We start from the raw sequence: 20,189 nt of genomic DNA on the forward strand, positions 1-20,189 counted from the left end.
GTGTAAATGGTCTCTACCCACTCTTCAGTTGAGGGGCGTCTAGGTCATTTTCCATTTCTGGCTGTTATGGCTAAAGCTGATGTGAACCTAGTCAAGCACGGGTCCTTGTGGTAAAATGGAGCATCCTATGTCACCAAACCGTGGCCGTGTCCTATAATTATCCTTTCTTGTCTGCGTTCTACAACCCTCCTTTGCAAGCGTAAGGTTTTGTTTACAATTCTAGACTGATGTTATTTTAATCGCTCTGATATTACTTCATACCTATTTAATCTTTTAAGGACAGAGCACCATTTGGCTTCCATTTTGATTCCCCTTGAAATTCCTGTTCTGTTTAACGTCCCAACTTTCAATGCTGTTACTTGACAATCATTCATAGCGCGTCTGTCTGTTTTGCGCGTGACCAATAACTTTAAACTTAGTTAGACTTCGGCTGCACGGCAGTCAGTAGTACCATCAGTTACTGTGAGATCTCAAGGTTGAAGACTTCTTATGGGGCGCGGGTCGTTGCCAACAGGTGTGCCTGTGAATGAGGGAGGACAGCCTGCACACGATGCCTGGGTGTTTCATCCATGTGCTGTGTGCCTGGGTGCTTGTCATTCTTGTCATTGCTTCTATCTGGGGATTGGTTCTTTGAGCAGTAAGTTTTCTGAGACAGGGCCGGTCCTATCCTATTCCTGTAACCGTGATGTCACACTCTGGTCTGTCCTCACCCACTGTGTAAGCAGGAAGCCTGCTGACTACATCCCCATGCACACAAAGAAGCAGAGAGTGAACTGAGGGCAGACCAGGCTATACATCCTCAAAGTTTGACTTTGGTGATGTAACTCCCCCAGCAAAGTTTTTTTTTGTAATCTCCTAAGGTCTATAACCTACCCACAGAAGTACCACAAACTGGGGAAGTGAGTTTCCAAACACTTGAGCTGACTGGGGGCATTTCTTATTTAAACTACAGGACTGGGGGTGGGGTGGGGATGGTGGTAGGGGGTGGGGAAGGAGGGCGGGCGGGAGGAAAAGAAGGAGGGCAGGAGGGAGGGACAAACAAGTGAAATAAAATGCAAAATGTGTTTTGCAGATTATGATAATTAGCACAACACTTGGGCCACATCTCTGCCCAAACCTGCTGCTCTTCATGGGACAGACTAGTCCCCGCATGTTCCTTCAGGGTTTGTCACTGCCTCTCAGCAGGAGCCAGCTCATAATATACAAGGAGCGCCTGCTGTGTGTGCACGGGTTTTCTCATGGACTTTTGTAATCTAAATCAAGGCAGAAAAGAGACTTTCCAGAGACAGAAGCCGGTCCCCTTGCCCCAGGTTTTGTTTCTGGGTCAGAGAGATCCTGTCCTGGAGAGGAAACGTTTCACATGACCAAGCCATCTTGGATTTGAAATAATGTTGTTATGAGAAAACTTTTTTTTTTATTGGATATTTACTTACACTTCCAATGTTATCCCCTTTCCTGGTTTCTGCTCTGGGAACTCCCTATCCCTTTGCCCCTCCCCCTGCCTCTATGACAGTGTTTCCTCACCCACCCATCCACTGCCTCCCAGCTTCCGCCTTAGCATTCCCCTACATGCGGGCATTGAGCCTTCACAGGGCCAAGGGCCTCTCCTCTCACTGATGCCCAATAATGCCGTCCTCTGCAACATAGGAGGAATGTGAATGGAGCCATGGGTCCCTCCCTGTGTACTCTTTGGTTGGTGGTTTAGTCTCTGGGAGCTCTGGGGAGTCTGGTTGGTTGATATGGTTGTTCTTGCTATGGGATTGCCAACCCCCTCAGCTGCCTCAGTTCCTTCTCTAACTCCTCCATTAGGGACCCCGTTCTCAGGTCAGTGGTTAACCGTGAGCACCTATTTGTCAGGCTGTGGCAGAAACTCCCAGGAGACAGCTATATTAGGCTTAAAGACCAAATATTGGTTAAGAATAATAATTGTTTTAAAATATCTAGACATACATAACAGAACAGGCAGAAAAATAGGTTCAAATATCAGCAGTTCACTAGCACAGATTTTCTGTATAACTTTTCTCCTTTGTACTTTCTCTGTGTGCAAACATTTGCAAAGTAAACACATTTTATTCCATAAAGCGTGATTTTTGAAAGTTGGAGAGTGGGGCCGGAGAGATAGCTCAGTAGTAAAGTGCTTGCTACGTAAGTGAGTGGCCTTGAGTTTGGGTCCCCAGACCATGCTATGGGAGTTGGGAGGACCTGATACCTGAGTTTATCCCCTGACCTCCATACAGGGTAAGGTGTGGTATGGTATGATGTGAGTCCAAACCCATGACATATACATGCACACGCATTTTAAAACTAGGACAGTAATTTCCCTCTACTGCCCTTTGGTTGGAGGTTAATGTTCCCCATACGTGCTTAGCTCTGGAGTGGAAGTTATTCAAGCATCTTGAACTTCGCAGAGACAGGCTTTGACCGGGTCAGTGGTACTGCTCCTGGTGAGTACCACTGGAAGCCGTCATATATTTTTACACGCAAGCTGCCAGTGTGCAACTGTCAGGCTCCAGAGAGACACGCAAAGTCACGATAACCCACAGAAACGGGGATGTGATATCGTGAATTGGTCGTCACGTAGGTGTTGGAGCACTGGGCGAGTAAAAGGGCCACTGTGGATACTTGGTGACGAGAAGCAGCTTGTTACCCTCGAAGCTGGGAATTGGAGAGAGCAGACGGGATTGCTGTAGTCCAGGAACTCAGAGGAGCAGTCAGGGAAGCGGGTGTCGTAGCCTTTGGAACCTCTGCTAGCCTGCAGAGAACCGGAAATCTAAGAGGAACGGCCGCTCCAGCCTACAGCCAGGACCAGCAGACACCCATCTCGGAGCCCTTTGTTAAAGGTCTCTGAGGAATGGCTTGCCAAGCGCTAGCCCAGAATTCCAGAGGTAGATTTGTTGCTGGTGGGCAGCAAACAAGCATGTGGCAGTCGGGATGGGAGGCGAGGGATTTGTGGCTGCTGCCACCTCTGTCCCCTGTGCCAGGCCAAACCTCTCCTGTGGTAAACAGCTACCGATGCCCTGGATTTGCAGATGTCATCTCTAGAACGTGTCTATTCATTTCCGTTGCCTCCAGAGCTGACAATGTGCAATGGGTCCAAAAGCACCTTAAGGGGTTGGGACCGAGGCCCAGTCTGTTTTTGCATTCTCCTACCCAGCTAGTTCGTGGGTAAAGTTTGTTCTCACGAACTTGACCCCAAAATAATAGAAATAATATTCTCCATCAAATGGAACTGCAGTTATTAATAGGACGTCTGATTTTCATGAATAATCATGTAACCTTCGCCGAACTCAGAAATGTCTCGTCTCTGTCAAGACATGTTTTCCTATCTCCTAAGTAAGACGTGTCTCACCAGCACAAAGTTGGCTATACGGGTTTTTCAGACTCACCGGGGATAAACTTTTGAAATGCTTCGTGTCACGTGACCAAATCTCGTGTTCTACATATTAAATTTTCAGCGGTTCGTTGCTTTATTCTTAATAGAGAGTTCATGATTTTTAGAATCTGGTGGGTCGGATTACTGTCAGGTTTTTATCTTCACAGCTGTAGACATTAGGAGTTGATCATTAAGATCCCTCACTTAGAGCTGACGAGATGGGTCAGTGGGTCAGTGTGTCTGCTGCCTTTACCATGGAGACAAGAGCCGCAGTTGTTCTTGTTGCCCTTGGACTTGGAGTTCAAGTATTAACTCCAACTCCACACCTGTGCATCTCATGTGGCCTTCACATTGTCTCCTCAATGCTTTAGAACCTATTTCGAAGGCAGGAAAAGCCAGCAGCGCTAGTTTACGGTCAGGGGCAAGCGATGGTCAGGGTCCCCTGTCCTTCCTACAGTAAAACAGGGGAGCAAGTCCTGCCTACAAGAAACTTGACTCCAGAGGTGTTAGGAGTGGAGAATCCAAATCACACCCGTAACAATCATCCTGTGACCGGAATCGTCTCCAAAGAAAGCCTTGGCTGTACCAAAGCCCCGATTTGGGAATCTTCCACGGTTGCCATGGTCGATGTCCCAGCTGAGACCAGCAACCATACCTGTCAGTCACCGTGCCGCTGCCTAGCCGTCTATCTTGAAAAGATTAGTGTTCCAGATATCACTCCTTCTTAATGTTGCCAACTCATCTTAAAGAAGTCATCTCCCCCTAATAAATGTTGTACCACACACTACGCCCTTCTCCAAGCCCAAAGTCAGCCACACTTTGAATGATTAGCAGGGCCACTTCCTCCAGGTAACAGAGTCACCAGAAGACGGGCAAATGTGCCTTGGATGGGTGCTTTATTGCGCATGGCTCAGCTCTGAGGAGAGATTCTCATTCCCCCTCTCACTAGCAAATGATGAAGAGCACGGTTCTCAGTCTCTCCTGACCTCTGCCCTATCGGTGAACGGAGAACAGCTCTGACTTTCTTCCCTTCACATGTGACAATTATGGTGTTATATACAACCTGAGTACACACGCAATTGTACATCCACAGATACACGTTAAATGGAGAAAAAAACAAGCAACTCAGTACGGTCTCCTCAGAGTCTCCAGGCTCTGATTGCCCCTGACTGTGCAGGGTGGCTCCCACCCTGGGGAATCTCTGGTAAGACTGCTGAGGTAGGCTGGGTCAGCAGACCCTCCGTCCTCTCGAGCACGTGTCCGTATTCTGAGTGAAGCAGAGTATTGGGTTGCTGAGCAGGCTTGATACCGAGTCCCGAGAATCTGAACGCGGCTCCATTGAAACGTTTCTCTGTGACTGCAGCTTGCGCTCTCCTTGTGTGTTCTTAGATGACCACAGCATCAGTGAGTTGGAAGAAGGCTCATGGGGCTGAGGGCCAGGCAGTATCCTGGCTCCCAACTGTAGACAGATGGGCTTCTGTAGTGCCCGGGACAAAGAGCCATCAGTACGTGGTGAGTGATGTCCTTGGGGCTGGAGGTATTCCTGGAACTCTGTCCTTAGAAGTGTCAAGTCTGGGCCCTCTAGGTGGCTCAGAGGGTACAGATGCTTGCAGCCAGGTCTGACAACCTGAATTCCGTCCCCACATGATGGAAAGAGAAACAACCCCTTGCCAGAGGTCCACTGACCTCCAAACATACATCATGGGGGTGGGGATTCACATACTCACAATTGTGCATTCACAGATACATGTTAAATAAAGAGATACACAAACAACTAAATATAATTTTAAAGTCTCAAATCTACACTTCCAAACAGAGGTTGCCTACAGTTTATAAAACTAAATGAAGGAATAAAAGTGCAGGATTGTAAGAGGCGTGAAAAGTTTAGGAAGGCAGTGGATACAAGTCAATTACTCTTGATTTACATGTTGTTATCGACAAATGGATGTGTGTCCGGCAGCAGACACAGTGAGGTAGGCTCTCCCTTCCTCGCTGAGAACCCAGACCAGAGACAATCTGTTTCTGGTTCAGCTTTAGATGTCACACTGTGGGATGCTCAGGATAGGAGTGAGTGTGAACCATTGTAGTGTGTGTAATACAGGTCAGATTTGTGTGGCCCTCACCGTAACCTCCCTTTAGGGCAGTTTTCCCACTCCCAAAGGAACCTGCACAGGCCACTGACAGCTACCTTTTTTTCCACAAGCCCTACCAGCCATCCACAGACAACCACGCCCTTATTTCTGATTCTGGAGGTATAGTTTTATAGCTAGATGTTGCCTACAATTTCCAGTAACTAAAATCACGTGCTAAGTGTTGTCCTCAAAACTCGTGATTTTTTTTTTGGTGACATTCATTTCCATCCTATATTCTCATCCTTCCTTCCCCCGTCCAGCACCTGCCTTTCCCACCAAATGTGGCTACAATCCTTCATTTAATGATTATTTACTAAGCGTCTGCTATGCCCGACAGCCTGTGTTAGCTCGTGGGGTCACCAATGGCACAGAGCTGAATTCCTAACTGACTATGGCACGATTACCAGAAGATGCTGAGTCCTTGGGAAGAAGGGTATTGGGAAGCCAGCACCCAGGGAGGACTGTCACACGGGGTCTAGAGCATCTGAAGGGAGTCTCTAAGGAGGTGGGGTACACAAAACTTAGTGGAGTCAAGGACTCAAGCAGGTCCTGACCCAGGACATGTTTGAGGAATAACAAGGATGCTGGTAGGGCTCAAGTGGAATGAGAGCACAGTGGGACAAAGGGACAGCTGTGGCTGTCACATCTGGTTTTGAGCAGAGAGGTTGTGTGAGCTGACTTTATTCTACCAGCACCACCCTGACTGCCACGTTGAGGGGCAACAAGAACAGATTCGGGGACTGCGGTTTCTAAGTGGCAGAGCACGTCCAGAGTATGTGCAATGGCCCGGGTTCAGTTCCCAGCACTTTTAGATACAGGGACTCCCCTGCACACTGTGTGGAAGGCCACCCTGGGCCATCGTCTTCAGCTCTGGCTATGCCTCAACGCCGCTGGGCAGCCTTACAAACTGGCCATGCTACAGAATGCTGATTGCTAGGTCTGCAGGATGGACACAGATTTTTTTTAAAGCTGTCGGGAGGTAGGGTGTGTGTGTGTGTGTGTGTGTGTGTGTGTGTGTGTGTGTGTGTGTGTTTTCACCCTCCACTGACCACCAGAGCTTTGGAGCATTGAATAGTCCCATGGATTCAACTTTGCAACTAGGAAGACAAAACTCCACAGGTGACCCTGGCTGCTCATTGGCAAAACTATGCCTAGAAGTGGCCAGCAATGGCACCAGGGCTGTGACAGTAGCTGAGCTAGGGGATAGTGCTGCAGACAGGTTTAAACTGGATGAGCCCTAGCCAAAGCTCACCGGGCAAGTCAGCCATGAGGTTCATTCGATCCTTTGGCTGAGTCCAATGTAAACCCCTGGGTGTGAGAAAGGCTTTCTCTCACTGACGAGAGGGTCTGCTGCTTGCATCAATAGAACAGAAGAGTAAGGCCAGCCCTCCAGCAAGCTGGCGTGTGATCCAGCTTTTAGAAATAATTGTGACAGCAGCCAGGCATTGTATAGGAAGCTGCTGATTAAAACTATGTGAAGGGATGAAGGAATGAATGAAGGAGGTTTGAACTGGTCTTATCCAAATGGCTCAAAATGAAGGCCATATAGTATTTCACAATGTATTGTTTGTGGGAGGCTTTAAATAAGCTCAAGTAGGGGTGGGGATCCTGGGGCTGCCTATCTGAGCTGTTGGCATTTCTGAGACATGAATAGAACATTATGACGTTGCGTCTGAACAAACAGAGATGGGAGCGGGGGGAGAAAAACTTCTTGGAGCCGTGAGCTGAGCGTGATTCAGCAGTGTCTGCCTGTTGTTAAGAAAATAATAAGCCGTGAAAAGTGTAGAATGTAAGCACCAGGCCGAAGTGCCCCGCCCCCAGCAGGAAACAGACACTGGCTAAAACATTGCGTCCTTTTTTCTTTTCCTTTTTCTTTCCTTTCTCTCTTTTTCTTTTCTTTTTTTCGGGGGGGGGGTGTTCTTGAACTGAAAGGAATGTAAAAAATCTTAGAGAAGATTCGAGGGAAGCAGGCCTGTAAGTATGGAAAATAATGCCCCATTCACAATGAGTAGATGGTTCAGACAGACAGACAGACACACAGAGGCAGCACTCAAAAATCCTATTCCAGTGCACAGGAAGCAGTGCCTCTCCAGCGTCAGTGAATGCCCAGAGTCCCTGGACTCCCACAGTGTAGTGGTCAGTATGCCTGACAACCAGGTTCTGTAATGTTTCAGGATCCTTGTCACATCCCGCACCTGTGAACGGAGCTCAGGAAGCTATTGAACAATAACTATAACTACACCTCGTTTGTTCTCAAGATGGCCCCTTGAGACCGTGGCCAGAACCCCCGACATGATTTCTTACTCCCTGCACCGCAGTGTCAAGCGTCATGGGCCCACATAGCAGAATAGCATTTCCAGGTCAAATGACCGGCTCTTGAGCTCACAGAGTGGCCCGTGCATAAAGAAAACATCGATCACTCCTGGGGCTTTTCACTGTGGTGGCCACGATTCCCAAACTCTAAACCCAAGTTCTCTCCAGGATGCCAGGGAACCACAGCCACGGCCACTGCTGCTCATCACAAAATGCAGTTCTGAGGCTGTGTGTATTTAATCACACACATTCAGACAGAACACTGAGGTATCTATTCTGGCCTGGGGTCATGGCGGAAAAAGTATATTGAGGCACTGAATGCCATACACTGAGGCGTAAGGGCATCACCATGCCCCAGGTCATTGCGATACGGGCTTCCAGTCGGACCAGAAAATCAAGCCAGCACTTTCTAAACTTAAACATCCAGGGAAAAAAAGTAACAGAAAATTATGTCTCCTTGTACCTTCCAAAATTCTAAGCTCCCTCTCCATCCCCATCCAAGCTCCACCCATCCCAGCTCCACCATTTAATCCTTAACCAACTCTTTCAGTGTTAATATAGTAACCCGATTCCCATTTAGAGTTCCAGCCTTTCCTCGTGATCTAACACAGTGGACGAACTCTTATAAATTTGAACCTGATAATTACTTTGACACATTACTGAGAATTATCCAGACAACAGGTTGTTGAAAGTCAGCAGGCCATGCAAGCCCGTTAATAGGTACACAGGAGACATGAGACCCTGTGGAGAGCCAGCGGAATTTGCTAGCAAAGTGAATGACCAAATCGCCAAGCACTGTCACACGTGGGCCCAGTGGAGGAAGTGACCGAGACTGTAGATTTCACACATAGTTTTTGAAGACGTTAAACTAGGCATTGAACCCAGGGCTTTCTGCACACTCCAGCTGCTCTCCCACGGAGATCATGGCTAGCCTTTGTTTTTGTTTTTGTTTTGAGGGGTGGGGGAGCAGGAGGAGATGGAGTCTCACTAAGTGGTAGAAACCAGACTGGAATTCAGTATTCCCCTACCTTGGCCCCAAGCATGTTGGGATTATAGGCAAGTGTAGCCATGCTGTCTGAAATCTGCCCACAGGAATATTGCAATTCAGTCCTGCCTCAGTTTGCCTTTTGCATTTAAGAAATAGATAACACCTGTACTCGTAGGATAAATTTGTTTCCATCCAAAGGGAGTTTCCAGAGCAAGGCTGCTTCCCCCTTAAGAAGATGTTGCTTTTATCTCTGGGTTTAAGACCTACAGGTGCCCCCTGTGGATTTTGGCATAGCCAAGCCTGCACTCAGATCTGCGGGTGCCACTTTCATGGAACAAGAACAAATATGTATTCTTCTTCTTGGCTGGAAATTATAGCTCTTTCAGGTACTTCCGTCTATCCTTCCAAAGCTCTCCAGAGGCGGGGACAGGAGTGGGGATGTTTGTAACTGACTACTTCATCATCAGACACCTTTAGAACTCAATGATAAAGCATGGCCATCTGTGCAAACCCTTTGTTGCCCATTCTTGTTGGATGTTTTTCATGCTTGTGTCTCCTTGAGTCACCTAACCACAACTACACAATTAAAGGCATCTGGCGGGGCTGTGTGGTACTGTCATTCCTCTGGGGTTATTTAATTCTCCTAACATGATGAATGTGCGTCCAGACCGCCACCCTCTACCGCCACCCCACTCCCTACTCTAGTACAACGTACATTCCCTATTTACTCAAGTTCTCCTTGGCTTGGCAGGGTGATGGTGCCCTGCTGACCACCAGGTGGCAGTAGAGGAAGTTTGAGGCTCCTACAAGTCACTGGTGGCCTGTCCCAGGCCTTGTCCTTGCAGAGTCAGTATCCGGCCCACCTCTCTGCTGCCTGAGGAGCCAGGCTCTGTCCAGAAATCAGAGATGAGTGTGCACTTAGAGAAAGGCCTGTGGGAGGAGGAGGCAGGGTGCGTACTGTGGGCATCAAGCCTGTGCCCTCCTAATCGGTCTCAGAAACTTGAACCGGAACTGGTCCCCGGTTTCTCTATCCCGGTGTTATTTGACTAAGCATCCCATGTTTCAGTCTGTGAGATGGTGCATTTCAAGCAACAGACGGTCCTAGAGCGACTGCCTTCCTTCTTTGTTTACATTGTTTCAAAACCGGGTCCTAGAGCGACTGCCTTCTTTCTTTGTCTACATTGTTTCAAAGCCAACTGTGCTCCGAGTCTGTCTCACTCCCACCCAGTTGACCTCCTTCTCAAAACAGAAATAGAATTTTTATCTGATTATACCCAAGTCCTCTGCCATATAAAGGGAGAAGCTGCCACAGGCATCAGGACAACTTAGCGTAGTAACTGGTAAAGCGGACCTTATCCCAGCACAGAAATGGTCTCCTGGCTAAGTCAAGAGCAGCAGCAGGATCCATGCTTCTTCCCATGTGCTGTGGTGACATTGCCTGTGAGGAAGCAAGAACGCAAGGGAAGGTCAAGGAGAGAAAGGAGGCAGTATTTGACACAGGCACAGGTTAGAGTAGAGTTGAGTGGCCAGTGGAGGGGGTGTGGGGCAGGTAGGGATGGGCCTTGAGAAAGACTAAAACCAGGAGAGAGCCCTTCACAACTCTCAGGTTAATCCTCTTCCCTGGGGGTGTCAAACAGACATGGTTCTCCCTCCTTCCCTCCCACCTCCCTCGCTCCCCCCTCCCTCACTCCCTCTCTCCCTCCGATCTTTGTGTTTCTCTAATCGTCCAGAGGATATCATATCACACTTCATGCCTTGAACTGGCATGACCAGGGGAGGGGCACTTCGGTTCTCCGTGTGAGCTACAATCCTCTTTCCCTTCCCAATCCATTTGACTCCTCGCCCTCTGGGGCATCCCAGACATCTGGTGGGGAAACATGGCAGGTTCCAGGGCTGAGAGGGGTTGGTAGGCAAGCTAGTAAACGTATCAGCGTCCAAGATTGGACCTCAGGTCCAGCTTGTGGTCCCAGAGCGGCGTCTCCAGGTCTGACTCATCTGAGAAGCTGAAGGGGTAAAGGAGGCTGGGGCTGAAGGCTGGTGGCTGGCGACCTTTGGAAGGATCAGCTGTGAGAAAGAGTTCGTCTCCTGGTGCTACGTCTCCCCGCTTCTCTCAGAAGCTGGTTCAGGTGGCTTGCGTCCTATGTGTCACAGCAGTTTCACTTCGCTATAGAAAATACTCAGCTCTGCTCAATAAGGGGGAGGGGCGGGAGGACAGTGAGAGGAGTGGGCCGTGCCATCAGACCCATGCAAACCTGTAATTTAAATTCAGCATGACAAGAATTCTGATAAAGGCCTGAAACCATAGGCACCCGGAGAGCCTAAGACGGAGTCGTCATATGTAGAGCCATATTGAGAACATAGTCCGTGTACTTCTTTGCCTGCTGTCCTACCACAAGCCTTCTTGTCCAAGGGCCACCACAGCTCAGTGTGCGGCATCTCACCGATTCCCCTTATGCCCTCGAGCCCTCGGCAGCTGCCTTGTGAAACAAGTGGAGCCCAGCCCATCTTTCACCTTACGTTGGACCCCGCAGTAGCACACAGCGGTACTGACCCTTGAGCCCAGGTCTTGGGCTTCAACTCTATTCAAGAGACACGGGCTGCTGTGTCCTATACTGGACCCAGAAGCCTCCCAGGAAATACTTCCAGAAGCATCCTGAAGGACTCTGTGTGCCAGCTGCCCGTGTGCACCCCTGAGCACCCCTTCCCAGCCTGTAGGCTTTGGTCTGGCATTGACCCTGGGCCTCCTCCTCCTCAGACCGCTGGCCAGGCTTGCTTTGCTCGTAGGTCTCATAAATGAATCAGGCAAAGCACTCTGACAAGAGAAGTTACAAACGGGCAGGAGGGGGAGTTAGGTTTGAAGGACATGGTGTCTAAGAGGTAAATCATCTTGGATCTGGTCCAAGGTGCCATCAGGCTGAGGCTGGGATTCTCCAGCCTGCGCTGTGAGGAGTTCTGCCTTGGAGATGCTCAGACATCGCAGGCACTCAGGGGAAAATGGCCCGTCCACAGTTTGGCTGATCTCTTAAAACAACAAACCAAGAGAAAACACTGTTTCAAAAGCATAAACATAGAGTGAGGCCAGAGAGGAAAACCAAAGTTTAACCACCCAGTTCTAAGTTAGAGTGAGGGATCTTGGTTCAAATTCACTAATGAACATAATAAACTTTGGGACATTAACAACAAATTAAGTCAGATGGGGACAGAAGGAATGTAAGAGCTGGAGGTCAGGGACGAGTGCTGTGGGGGTGGGGTAGAGGCTGTGGGGTGGGGAGGAGTGCTGTGGGATGGGGAGGAGTGCTGGGGGATGGGGAGGAGTGCTGTGGGATGGGGAGGAGTGCTGTGGGATGGGGAGGAGTGCTGTGGGGGTGGGGAGGACTGGTGTGGGGATGGGGAGGAGTGGTGTGGGGGTGGGGAGGAGTGCTGTGGGGATGGTGAGGAGTGCTGTGGGGATGGGGAGGAATGGTGTGGGGATCGGGAGGAGTGCTAGAGGTCAGAGAGGAGTGCTGTGGGGATGGGGAGGAGTGCTGTAAGGTGTCTTCTAAATTCATGAACTCACTACAGCTATGGTGACTTGTACAAACCTTAGCCAGCCAGGTCAGTCAACATGCCAACAGACAACACTAAATGGACTTATTTGATTTCAAAGAGAGAGGGGGTGGAGGGAAGGAAGGAGGGGAGGAAGAAAGGACGGACGGACGGAAGGAAGGAAGGAAGGAAGGAAGGAAGGAAGGAAGGAAGGAAGAAAACATAAAGAGGGGAGGGGTGTATGTCGGGGTAGGTGGGGTGTTGTGGAAGAATAAATAAAACATCGTTAATAAGTAAGTGAAACCCTGGCACTCAGGAGGCAGAGGCAGGGAGATCTCTGTGAGTTTTAAGCCAGCCTTGCCCACATCGCACGTTCCAGGCCTGCCAGGGCCATACAGTGAGACCCCACCTCAAAAGGAAATGCCGATTGTAACGTGTGTTATTCTGTCTCTCTGTAGGGAATGCCAGAGCTGAAGAGGACCCAGCATGACTACTAACCTATGACTCCTAACAGTATGACAGGTATCTACGTTTCCACTGTGTGTCTTCATCTGTGTATGCACTGGGGTCTTACAGCCTGAGAACCTTAGCAGCAGTTATTTCCAAGCCATGACATACGATGGCATCACCAGGAGGGTGACCAGGGGAGACGCTAGCTTCAGCGGAAGGCTAGCAGTGTTCAGCCCTCCTAGGACCAGCCCTGTGCACTGATGTCGTCGTCCTTCAGAGTCTTTCAGGGTCGCATGACAAATGGTTCTGCAGCCTTACTGACACAAGCAGTAGTATATCTACCCCAACTCGAGCTGCCTGTCCCAGCAGCAGTAAATCCAAATGCAATGTGAGCAAACCACAGATGGGGTAACTGAGCTGTGAAACCCTTAGCAGGGCCAGGGAAAGCCAGAGGCACACAACAGGCTGCATCAGCTAAGCTCCCTCCGCATACAACGGCCCAGGGACTGAGCAAACACCGAAGGCTGAAAAGGTTTGGTATAGGCACTCTGATTCTCTCTGAAGCTAACCACCCTCGATTATCAATCACTACTGGAAAGAAGGCGTAAAGGCTGGGACATCCGCAGATTTTTGAATTAAAATTAGAAAGAGATGTTGGAAAACTAAATTTTTAAATGAAATATCCAATTTTTTTTTAAATATCTACATTTAACTGAGGAACTATTCATGAATCAAACTGTCTGCTGACCGAAATCAACCCCTGAGCTCTCAAAGCATGGCACTGGCTCTCTGCCTTCCAGCTTAATTCCCAGCCAATGGCTGGCCTCTTAGTGGTTATGGCAGCAGGGAGGCTCCCCGTACTCCCCTGCACATCATAAAACTGACTGGCTCCCAGGTATTTGCTCGTGCCATTTCCCCACTGTAGAGTGGACCAAATGGACAGTCAGTTCCTTCGAGAACCATCCTCTAAGACACCTGAGACCCCAAAGCAACTATGATCAAACCATTATCCCCAGGCACCACCCCCTGGCTCCCGACCCACCAGGGCTCGAACTCTTGATTTGGCAAAAGATAGAGCACCTGGGTGAACTAGAACGGCTTACACCTGTAGGAGTGAGGACTCAGAATTACACGCCCTCTCTGCGGCTTACGTCACGTCAGAAAACACCATTCCTCCTGCTGTTCCGCTGCCAGCAAGGTCAGGGTCTTCTTCACTCAAATCTCACCCACTTCTGTGCAGAAGTCATACTCATGCGGTGGGAAATTAGCGTGACTCCATCTCAGCCACAGCCGCCATGTGCCCTGGGCAGAGAGAGTGACGGTCTCTGTCTCTGTTCCTACATGTGTGTGAAAGCACACAGACAAGAGACAGCAGGGCCGTGGCACTGAAGACAGGGACACTGAGGAACTCAGAATGGTCTCATGAGGTACAAGGCAATAGTCCTGTACTCCACGATGAGTTGTCCCTAAAAACGCTTCCAATGGAAGGGACCCGAGAGGACATACGTCCCCAGACATAGAAATGGTAATATTTAATGTGAATGTGGATAATAAGATTGTATTTGCTTGCTGTGGGAGGCAGATGAGTAATAATCATTCATCCACGCACCTCTGGAACAAAAATTGGCAATATTGATTGATTGTTGCATGGTTGGTTGGTCGATTGAGGACCCATCTGATCTCTGGCTGTCGAAGGCAGTGAATAGACATCCTGCTTCTGTAATCCACTCAGTGTCTTGTCCTGGGTCCCCCACAAGCTGCCACCACAGCGTGAAGAACCTTAACTTAAACTGTACATTACTAAGTGGGCTTGACTGTTTCCTAATGAAACCCCAGGCAGAAGGCCAGTCTTGGCGAGGGGCTGTCTTTGCTGGTCCACTCTGTAGAGTCCCCAGTAAGCCTGGAGGTTTCCTCTAGCTTCATCTCACCCCAGTGGTGTGCAGGACCTGAAGCTGAGGCTCTGGGCTTGGAACCAGGGCTGCTACTCCACAGAGACTTAGCCAGGTCTCCACCTTGTGGGCTGAGCTGCCTCCTAGTGGGAGGGATTGGTCTCACTTCCAGTGCGCTTTTCCTCCAGAGGCTCAGACAGCTGCACTCACGAAAGAGCCTACAGATAGGCCGTGCGTGCGCGTGCGTCGTGCGTCTTGTGCGTCTGCGTGCGTCGTGCGTGCGTGCGTGCGTCGCGGCAAGTGCGTGCGTCGGCGTCATGCGTGCGTGCGTCGGTCGGCAAAAGCGTCATGCGTGTGCATGGAGGCTTTTATTTGTGTGTAAAATGAGGCAGTTCCTTTTCTCCCTCTCCTTCACGGCGGGCTCCAGACACAGCATCGTTTTAACCTCAAGGGAGACCACAGGAAAGATGACAGCCATCGAAACCATGCTCAGACTAGGTGCATCATTTAAAAGCCGAGTGTGTTCTTTCTCTTCAGAGAAACGTAAGAAGGACAATGGCTGTTAAGCATTAAAGAACGTCACTTTACTCTTATGAGAAGACAGCCAGCATGAGATGAGTGGAGTTAGGACTGATGAGCCTTCTTTCCTAACAGCAAGCCAGCATTTCCTACGAACCGGTGGTCCCCAACCTTGCAAACGCAGTTCCTTTGATACAGTTCCTCACGTGGTCACCTTCAGCTGTAGAATTATTTTTGTTGCTACCTCCTAACTATAAATTCGCTACTTTTATGAATAGTAATGGAAATATTTAGCATTTGGGATACCTGATATGTGACCTCTGTGACCCAGTGACCCCTATGGCCCCTGTGAAAGGTTTGTTCAAACGGCACTCCCCCACCACCACCACCAAGGGGTTACAACCCACGGGTTGAGAACCGGTGGCGTAGAGGCCTTTTTAGCTACAAAGCTTGTGAAATATATGTATTTTAAATGTACCTGATGCAAACGTTGTTTTCTGGGGAAAACATCAGCTATTGGAGCTGGGTTTGGCAACCACTTTGCCTTGCCTAATCTGAAATTAGGACCGTTGACGTCACTCACTGAATAATTCTTAAGGGCTATCAGGAAGTACCTTCATAAGGTATTCTATTGGTTGAGCATTAAGCTCTGTTTCCAGGTGATCTGAGGGAATGACCTAGACATTTATGACGCCGTAATGAGCTTTATTTTGAATAAAGCCATGATTCACAGCACAAGGGGATTGGTCCTAAGATGTGAACAGTTAACATTCCTAACGGCAAAGTGAAAAGCCTTTGGGCCTTATGACTGTTCCTGAGGCCGCAGCAGCCAAGCTTTGTAGCAATTGTGTAGAGCCTCACTTTGTGAGACTAGGATGAGCACAAAGTTAGTGCAGCCTGTGGTGTAAGCCACACTACTACAGTCAGTTCGGTACTCCTGGGCTGTGGTGTAAGCCACACTCTGAGCAGCCCTCTGAGGGAACGGTGTATTCCTGGCTTCATGATTTCACCACCACATCTTCCTTCTGGCTGCTTGTTACTTCACCTCATCCATGTCTTGTTTTTTTTTCTTTCCCCATCCTCCTTTCTGGATCCTCATTACTGAGGGTCCCAGCTCAGGGCTGCTGCAGTGACACCCCGGGCTTGCACCAAGGACTTAGCCTTTCCCTCTGTTTGTAATTGTTTGTTAAGAAGGACATAGCTTTATTTACATTTTTATTACCCCTGGAGTTACTCCATGAAGCTTCCTGTCCTTACTTGTTACTATTTTCCATTGTTAACTTGTGGTTTTCGTTCTCTGTGTAAGTTACTCATATTTTAACAATATCCCCTAAGGTATCACTCAGTCTCTCCAGTCTGATCCCGATGTGTCCCCACTTCACTTCACGCACTGCCTCCCAGGCCCACTGCTCCAGGCATCTCCGTCTGCTGGAAGGGGACTCGACTCTGTTCTTCATTCCCTCTGAGCTCAGAGCTCCCAGACAAGTCTATCATTTTACATTTTCTCCCTGTGGCATGCATGGCAGAGAGGGGTAAAAATCTCCACCCTGTGTACATCTTCTATATCTTCATTGTAAGCAGGAAAAAAACATGGAGAAACCACAGATAGTGCCTCCGTGTGAACCAGCAGAGGAGACCCTGGGCCTGAGGCCATCTCTAGCACTGGGGGAGGAACAAAAAGAGAAAAAGGAAAAAAAATTAATTGAGAGTTTCTACACAGCTACAAACATCAGCAGAGTAGAGTGGTTCCCCCAAGGTTACTGCAGTGGGCTACTGAGTGTTTTAATTATACCTTTCTAATCTTTGAGAAACTGGGTTAAACAAGTCTCACGAACGATGGCATTTCTGTTTCCTTTCCATTTTTCCCTCTTGACTGAAGTTCTTTAATCTTCCCCATCAAAATGATGTCAACAAGTCTATAGCATCCCCCCTCTAACCGTCGTGCTTTATCTGTCCCTATGCCAGCCATGGGTGACAAATTCTCATATAAACAGAGGCAGTTGCCTGGGAGTGTGCTGTAACTCTCATCCATGATTGACAGCCCATGGTTCCTGAACATGAATCTGACCGGTGTGCTCTGTTTTTTACCTAAACAGCCGTCTAGTCCTGGCCTCCTCAGCTCAAACCTCAGCGTCTTTTGGGAATGGCCGACCAAAGCAGCCTTTCTTGTGGACGGAACAGTGGCCTCAGAAGGAAGCTTGGTCTGTCTCACATAGTTTTCGTGACGTAGTGGCAGGTCAGGTCGGACCTCTAGGCTGCTAGTAGGTTCTGTCTAGTGGCACTGGTGTTGATCTTACGGGAAGAGGTTTCTTCTTGCTGTTGTTTTAAGGCCTCTGGGGAACAAGCTTTCGGGAGCACAGCACCCGTAGGTTTGGCTTGGGCTTGGGCTGTCCATTTAATCCATTTGAGGAGCTTTTAAAGCACTGAGCTTTCCTCCGGGGTCCTGGTGAGAGAGTGGGACACACAGGACTCTCTTCAGCGAGTCTGCTGTTGTGAAGTACCTGGGCCCACGGCAGGCCCACATAGAGAGTCCGTCAGAATTCTGCTCTGCAGTTACAAAAGCGGGTGTGGGAGGTCCTTGTACGTTTTAAGAAGCCGTTTGGTAGAAAAACTTAAATGTCTATAGCTCATCCCCACAATTCAGATTTAGACCCTGGTTAAGCTGTCCTGCAAGGATTTTTCTGTACAGATTGAAGCTTTTTTTTTTTTCTCTAAAAATGGAGAGATATACAAAAGTGCCTCAGTTGATCTTTGTGACTTAGTCTGTCTTTATGGCTCTAATGAACAGGATGGCCATGGCGGCCAGCTGAGGGGACGTTTGATGCAATGTCTTCCTTGCTCTGGCATCGTACGGCACAGCTGCTTCTGCTGTTGCTGATGCTTCCCACTAGGCATGGATTCCTAACTCAGTCAGATCCCAGGGACCCACCTCCGACTTGTGCTGGAGCTCAGAACTCCCCAGATGTAAACTTGGCAAAGGGGATCATTACGTCATGCAGAAAGGGACAGCAAGAACTGGTCGGGGGGAACTGTTTTATAAGGTCACTGATTCCATTTTATTCGATTTGCACAGTATCAAATTGTGGTTCCTGGTGTTTTTCTGCCAACCAACTCTTATCATTTCTTTATGCCCTTCACGGTCTTCTGGACTCTTTGCTTCTAACCATGTTCTCTAAAAGCAACATGTGCTAACAGAATTCATTGGCTTATTTCTAGTAAGCAAAGACATTTAAGGATGAATCTTACCTTTTGATGTCCAGGAAGAAGTGACCAGGGTCGCCACTGGACCTAGCTGGAGAGGTTTTCCACATCTTTATTAAGGGTCAGGGGACATAGAACTCTTAGTGGGCGTGGCCAGGCTGCCTCTTATCCTTGTATCATTTCCCTTGAGCCTTTTTAAACTTTAAATTTTCTCAATGTTTACACCAGTAGTTTTTTTTTTAAGATCTCAAACCCCATTTGGATAATTAAACTTAATATTCTTAAACCCCAAATTTCTCAACTAAAAACTTCCTGTACTCTTTAATCTAAATAGAATAGAAATGAACTTATCAAGATCCCAGTCACGCCAGCCTTGCCTTTAGGCAAGTCATTTCGTACTATTGTAAAATCAAGAGGAGTCTATAAAAAATGAATACAAAAAGCCCCAGACTCAGTAAAAGCATAATGAAAATATTCATGATGAGCCCTACCTATTTGATGCCCAAGGTTAGACCAAGAAACAATTGGCAGAGGCTGGAAAAATGGCTCAGGGGATAAAAGTACACACCCCTCTCACAGAGGACCTATATTGAGTTCCCAGCACCCACAACTGCCTGTAATTCTAGTTCCTGGAGACACTTGGGGTACACAAACTCAAACAGGCGTGTGCACGTAAATAAGAATAATCCAAAGAAATCATGGACCTAAACTATGACATTATCAAATTCCTCGAGTTTTTAACAAAAGAAAAATGTTAATTCAGTTTAACGCTGGCATCCAAGACACTGTACAGTACATAAACGTGGGCAAGGATTGTCTCACCGCCTGGGAATCCAGGGGCAGAGATCACAGTTTCTGGGCACACAAGGACAGGACACTTGGAGACTCTGCAGTCTGCACACGTGGGGAATCCAAGACTATGAGTGTGAGCATGGTGTCCCCTCACGGTAGAGCCCTGCACTGATGCTTGCCTCGAGCCTTGAAAGGTCTCATGCCTGAGGTCTCTCTAGGATCCAGCTGCATTTCAGAAATACTTAGTAATAGAGTAGACGGAGAGCTTTTTGGAGTCCATTGGACTGTGTTAACGAAATAATGCTTTATGCTACGGTAGCTAGGCTTCCTCCTGAATCTTGGTGACTCAGCAGGATAATAATCCTGATGGTAAGGTCGGCCAGTGCTGTAGTTGGTGACAGGCGACACTTGTCAGCATCATTTGGAGACTCCATCCTTCTTCAACCTCATCTACTTCTGGGGGTGTCAATATTTTCTACAAAATATGAGTGACAGAAAATGAAGAAACCATGCAAAGTCTAACAATCCCATCTGTTCTATTGGCTGAAACTTAGTCCCATGGTCATATCTCACTGCAAGGGAGGCTGGGAAATACAGTTGAGCTATACCACAAAGTGTGGAGCACACAAATTTTGATTATGTGTCTGTGTCTCAAGTGACCATACAAAGCCCAGTAGTATTACACAGGGGTCAAAGGCCTTGGTCTTTATAATGAGGGAACTGTTTCATTTGGAAAAAAAAAAAAAAAACACTTCCAGTTGTTTGACCCCCTCCTAAGCAAAAATCAACATTCCTAGACAGGACAAGGGTAATCTGTTGTGAGGACCCTAAGGAAACAACCATAACTGTATCTATAGTTGGAGTCACATACGTTGTCTTTATTATAAGATTTGTGGCTTGACCTCATGACTTCACCTCTTGGTCCTCACTTTCCAAAAGGAGGACGGGCAGAATGCATCTTAGACGTATGCTGGAAACCTACTTCAGCCGTCGCTAAACATGGATTA

The 20,189-nt window shown here is 48.3% G+C and overlaps 1 protein-coding gene and 1 pseudogene across 2 annotated transcripts in view; one reads left to right on the plus strand and one right to left on the minus strand.

The window, feature by feature from the left end:
• The window catches only part of LOC116913279, a 40,339-nt pseudogene extending 36,344 nt beyond the window's left edge, over positions 1-3,995 (minus strand).
• Positions 3,996-4,652: 657 nt separating this feature from the next.
• Positions 4,653-20,189, plus strand: part of Thrb (thyroid hormone receptor beta) — a 93,127-nt gene continuing 77,590 nt past the window's right edge. The window contains exons 1-2 of one of the 2 annotated variants that reach the window (XM_032917249.1): positions 4,653-4,885; positions 12,790-12,853. In XM_032917249.1, the coding sequence (XP_032773140.1) occupies positions 12,832-12,853 (22 nt within the window). In that variant the 5' untranslated portion in view covers positions 4,653-4,885; positions 12,790-12,831. The remainder of the gene's footprint in view (positions 4,886-12,789; positions 12,854-20,189) is intronic. The other variant, XM_032917248.1, reaches the window with a different exon arrangement.

Source organism: Rattus rattus, chromosome 12 (assembly GCF_011064425.1).
Source record: "Rattus rattus isolate New Zealand chromosome 12, Rrattus_CSIRO_v1, whole genome shotgun sequence".
Classification (NCBI taxonomy): domain Eukaryota; kingdom Metazoa; phylum Chordata; class Mammalia; order Rodentia; family Muridae; genus Rattus; species Rattus rattus.